This window comes from Anopheles arabiensis, chromosome 3 (genome assembly GCF_016920715.1).
Source record: "Anopheles arabiensis isolate DONGOLA chromosome 3, AaraD3, whole genome shotgun sequence".
Taxonomy (NCBI): Eukaryota; Metazoa; Arthropoda; class Insecta; order Diptera; family Culicidae; genus Anopheles; species Anopheles arabiensis.
Window position 1 is genome coordinate 49907052 of NC_053518.1, and position 4965 is coordinate 49912016.

General features: G+C 42.1%; 1 protein-coding gene across 1 annotated transcript; it reads right to left on the reverse strand.

Annotated features, from left to right (window-relative positions):
* Positions 1-1024: 1024 nt before the first annotated feature.
* On the reverse strand, positions 1025-3637 carry LOC120901939 (segmentation protein even-skipped). The gene is made up of 3 exons (XM_040310314.1): positions 3276-3637; positions 2733-2935; positions 1025-2074 (listed from the first exon to the last, which is right to left on the reverse strand). The coding sequence occupies exons 1-3, from the start codon at positions 3400-3402 to the stop codon at positions 1340-1342; spliced, it is 1065 nt and encodes a 354-aa protein (XP_040166248.1). The 5' UTR covers positions 3403-3637; the 3' UTR covers positions 1025-1339.
* Positions 3638-4965: the final 1328 nt, after the last annotated feature.

The window sequence follows — 4965 nt, forward strand, 5'->3', positions numbered from 1 at the left end:
ATACGGCCAACCAGGCCGTCCTTGTGAGAAATAAAAAAAAAATCACAGTATGTCAAACAAAACGGAATAATTTACACCACTGAACCATCAACATCGCCGTTTACAGCTATTAAAGCTGAATTATTGCTAATTGTAAGTGTACCTTATAATTATTCATGTGTTTAGGCATGTGTTGAAGCGGTTGTGCTATACTGTCATATTGTTTTTATAGCTGACTTCATTGCAAATTTTGAACGATTTCATATATTAAAATCACACAGATAGTAACAAGATGGATTTTACCATACACATAGATTTTCAACCTCAACCATTCTTGTTCCGACTAATTAGTCTAGAATATCAATCGGCAAAAAACGGCTCATGAGCCGCATGCGTGCCTTGATTTCGAGATGGCAACTCTTAAGCGATCAAATATTTCCACTGGTGGATTTAGAATCGGACCAGTCAGCTGGTCGTCAACTCGTACGACTTAACAACATGTCCGTTATGGGTTCAAGCCCCGAATGGGCCGAATCCCCTTACGTAGGTTTGACTATCCTGCTATGTGTAATAAGTAAGTCACTGAAAGCCATCCCCACTTAGTGGTACAGACATGCCTTGACCGACAACGGTTGTTGTGCCAAAGAAGAAGGTTTTAGAATATCAGTGGCCCTAGGCGGTAAGACGAGTTAAGGCCTCAGCTGGATAACGATACTATAGATACTGGATACAATAGACTATCGATCTACGGAGGATCTACCCCAAACCGACGGTGCCCCAGGCGACCGCCTAGTTCGCCCTCCGTCATCTATCTATTTGGCTCTTCACGTTTTTCGAACGTTTTTATACAAATTACCTCTTTTAGCCGCAAAATTTGCCGACCGTTGCTTTAGGATAGCAAGCCTTCGTCATCGGTATTATTAAACCAAAGTTAAAGAAATAGGTATGTAAATGTTTTCGGATTCACAATAAAAACTTTAAAAACTGCACACTTTTAATGCGATGTTTTTGTATAAAAACTTATTTCATTTGCACCTTTAAAAGTTTTTGTTTTCTTCTGGCCATTCATAATAGATTGATCTATACATTTGAATTATTTCAAATACAGAGTTATAAGTATAAACTATACAATATCTACACCTTGCAATACTCTTATTACTTCACAGATGCTTACAATAATGTCAATAAATTAATAAAATAAATGAACAGTTTCACTTCCTAGGATAAACTTCAACTAAATGCTTCATAGTGTTGTACAATATGTTATAATTCTGTGCACTTTTATGACGCGTTTGATACAAACGCTAAATTATGGCCATCAGCACATCATCACGAGGAGCTTCCGTATTCCAAACTTTGTCTACACTTCAGATTTGTAAGGCTTGAACAGTTTCGGTTTCTCCGGTGTCACAGGAAGCAATGTTGTCTGGGGGCAAACAGACTGGTTAACAGCCGCAGCGGCAGCGGCAGCAAGTAACAGTCCCTTTGTTGACCCGTTTAGTGATTTGACGGGACTGACGCTAGCATTACTAGAGTTGGAGGTCGATGCGGAAGTGTCAAACTTAGACACGGACACGGGGCTTAAAGAGAGCGCCGAATGTGGCGAAGCTACAGGGCTATGGCCTTGATGGTGAAGTTGATGCTGTGCTGTACCGACGGTGTCCTGTGGAGGTGTTTGCGACTTAGACATGCTGAGCGGTGCATATGGCGACGGTGGCATACTGCCAGTAACCAGCATAGAATTCGGTGCTGAATACACTCCGGGAGTCGTCGGTCCAGTTCCGGGGGCGACGGGTAATGAAGTAGCGGTTGTGCGCTGTGGGAGCGGGTATGGTGTGTAGCGCGGGTATCCGTAGGCTGTGAAGGCATGAGCACTTGCTGACATGCTGTTTGCACCCGGCACTACCGGTGGTGGAATGACCGGCATCTGGGTTAGCATAGGAGCCGGTGGGTAACCGTACGGCATGCCGACGGAGTTGGCTGCTGCCTGCAGGATCGAAGCGGCAAAGGCAGGGTCGGAGTAGACGGCAGCATAGGGCCAAGCAACCGCAATTCGCTGTCTTTTGTCCTTCATTCGCCGGTTCTGGAACCATACCTATAAGAGAAGGGGTGAACAAATAAAGAAACGGTCCATTAGCATAGGGTGTTGAGGATGAGTTTCACGGTTTAATAAAGCCACAAAGCAGCGCAAATTGTGAATCATCGGGATTCAAAGACAGTTTGAATCCGAAATGGAATTTAAGCAGAAAGCTATACGGTAGACGCAATTAGCACCTTCAAGCTGTAAAACTTCTCCTTTATCACCTTTTATCAGACCCTCTCGAAAGCATGTAGTGGCAACAATGGGCACAATTATTTCATTTCAGTAGCCATCGACACAACAATAAAAATTGGGTAGTATAGTGTCCTACGTTGAATTGACGAAGCTAAAAAGTAAAACATGAGAGGAATGTGCTACCGATCTTTCCAATCCAAACAACTATATTTTCGTATTTTATTTCATTAGCAAGCGGAATGCGTAGGAATCCGTCATAATCATAATGTTGGTGATCATGGGCAAAGGAGCCGACGAAGAAAGGATGGTGTTATTTTATTGACTTTTCTGTCTAATGAGCCGACAAAGCGCAATGGAGCGGCATCGCCACAAAGACAGGTGATAATTATATTAATTTTATAATCGTTATATATGATGGTTGCTCAAGACAACAAATGTATCAAGTGACCTGTATTGGTCCTGGGAACACGATACTAACCTTTATGGTGGACTCAGGCAGATTGAGCTGAGCTGCCAACTCACAGCGACGTGGCCGTGAGACGTAGTTTTCTTTGTAAAACTCCTTTTCCAGTCGGGCCAGCTGATCTCGCGTAAACGCGGTTCGGTAACGACGAACAGATGGGTCTAGTGGTGGTTGCTGGTTATTCCCTCCATGATCCGAAGAAGGTGGACTGTTGCAATCTGAGAGGAAACAGAAGAGCGGCTTTAGCATTTTTAGCACATAAAGTGACACACAACCGGAAACGCCGCACGGATAGAAAGCAGAATAACTAGAGACAGTTGCATCCGTGTGACCTCACTTATCAAGGTTCAAGTGGCTCGGATCTTGCCGCCAGCAAAGGCAAAGGCTCTTCGGAATGATGAGACCATTTTTACACATGCTCAAAAGTACTTCCGCAGCTTTATTGTTGCTTGTTTAGCAATATCCACTTAGCGACCACTTTGATCTTCGGCAATCCATTTCGTCTAGTTTATAAAGCTAATGACTGTGTGACCGGAAGCGATTCTGCTTGATTCTTACCGCTTAGTGGGGATAATGGAGGAGACGCTTTTGAACTATATTGGTGCGCCATTAGATCCACGGCTAATCCGACGCTAGTCTCGCGATGCTGCAGTGCATCCATACTGTAATTTCTAAATCCTTGCATTTTCACAAAACAAGCGTTTTCAAACAATTGATCCGTGTTTTCGTTTGTTTGTTTGCACTATGCTTCACTGTTAGAGTTCTTCACTTTCGCAACAATACATTTATTGATAATATAGATTTGTTCATAAATTTTCCACACAACACATGTACGCACACACAACCGATCAAACGATAGTGAGCAGATTTTAAAATCTATAGATAATTTTATACACCGAGCGACACGCACGGACGAGCAAATGTTTTGGACTGATGCTGTTGAGAAAAAGCATCTCACTATATATGCCTTTTATGTATTGTCAAATCTTAACGAAGAAAGGTCCGTAATTTGACCAGTTTTAGCTCCATAGTTCACTGTGTGTACGAACCAGAAATGGGGCGGAGTCTATTTTTCTCTCATACGAATAAACGAAACAAAGGGAAAACGAAAAACACGGTTGCACGCTACCTTTGGATCGCCAAAAAGGTAGCAAGGACGATTAACATTATTTTATTTAAAATTGTGATGGTTGTCTTAGAGTGAATGAAAACTGTTTTCAACATTTACAACAAAACTTACTGTTTGCACAAACTCTAACAGCCAAAGAATAAAAAAAACGTGAGCGGTCCGGTCACATAAGATTGTTTGCCGCAAGGATTATGATCCTTTTGCGATTATTACAGCATGATATCATATGCTATGTACTACTTTTCGCTACCCTATAACGAAACCACCTTCATCAACGCTGCCTAGAGAGCCCGCTTCTATAGGATATAATCGTTTGAATGCTCGAATTATTTGATACGTTTGCAAAATTAATAACGAAGACATAGGCAGCTATGTATGTAGGTGGAAACAGTACATGAATGCATGCTACTACCGTATCAGCTAGTACTGGGGAACGGCAAGGGGGAGATGTAGGGAAGAAGTTAAATACAGATAACGAACCGAGGTACATAAGCGTTATACTATGCGCGGGGCTGAGGTTATCCACACCCAGAGATGTTCGTTTGCGTTGCCGTGTGTTTGGGAAAAAAAGAAACATTTCGTTGTATAATCGTACTACAACAATGCGCCTTTGGAAACATTTCGGGCGCCTTTTGGTTCGGGAATGGTTGTACGCGCTAGCTGCTAAAATATTGGCGAAATTTATGATTTTGGGTAAGTTTTCGAGCATGGTTGATGATGGCGTTTATGTGCTGTATAATCGAACATTATTACGAAAGAAAATTGATATAAAACGGTTACATGCTACAGAACTAGTAACAGTATTGTTTCATTCTTTGCTGTGCCAGGTAGATACAATTCGCAAAACAAACAACATTACTGCACATAAATAATTACCAACCAAGGTAGTAAGATATGAAGCTTCTTACCCCGGTCGGCAACTAACGAACCTTACAGTAAGCTAGAATGCTCGACCGGGTAAAATATTAGAAAAACAAATACAGGGAGTGCAGTTTAACGCCCACAAGTTTGGAATTGGATGCTTTCGATTATCGGCGAACAATGGCTAAAACAAATATGTAATTTTATTGGACCCGACCCTGCATATTTCGTGTTGTACGTGACATTAGATCGCCTAGG

Coding starts and splice junctions, on each gene's coding strand:
- LOC120901939 (XM_040310314.1), bottom strand. CDS start 3,402: ATGCAAGGATTTAGAAATTACAGTATGGATGCACTGCAGCATCGCGAG. Junction 2,936..3,275: donor TCCATTATCCCCACTAAGCG/GTAAGAATCAAG, acceptor GTTTCCTCTCAG/ATTGCAACAGTCCACCTTCT. Junction 2,075..2,732: donor TGCCTGAGTCCACCATAAAG/GTTAGTATCGTG, acceptor CTTCTCTTATAG/GTATGGTTCCAGAACCGGCG.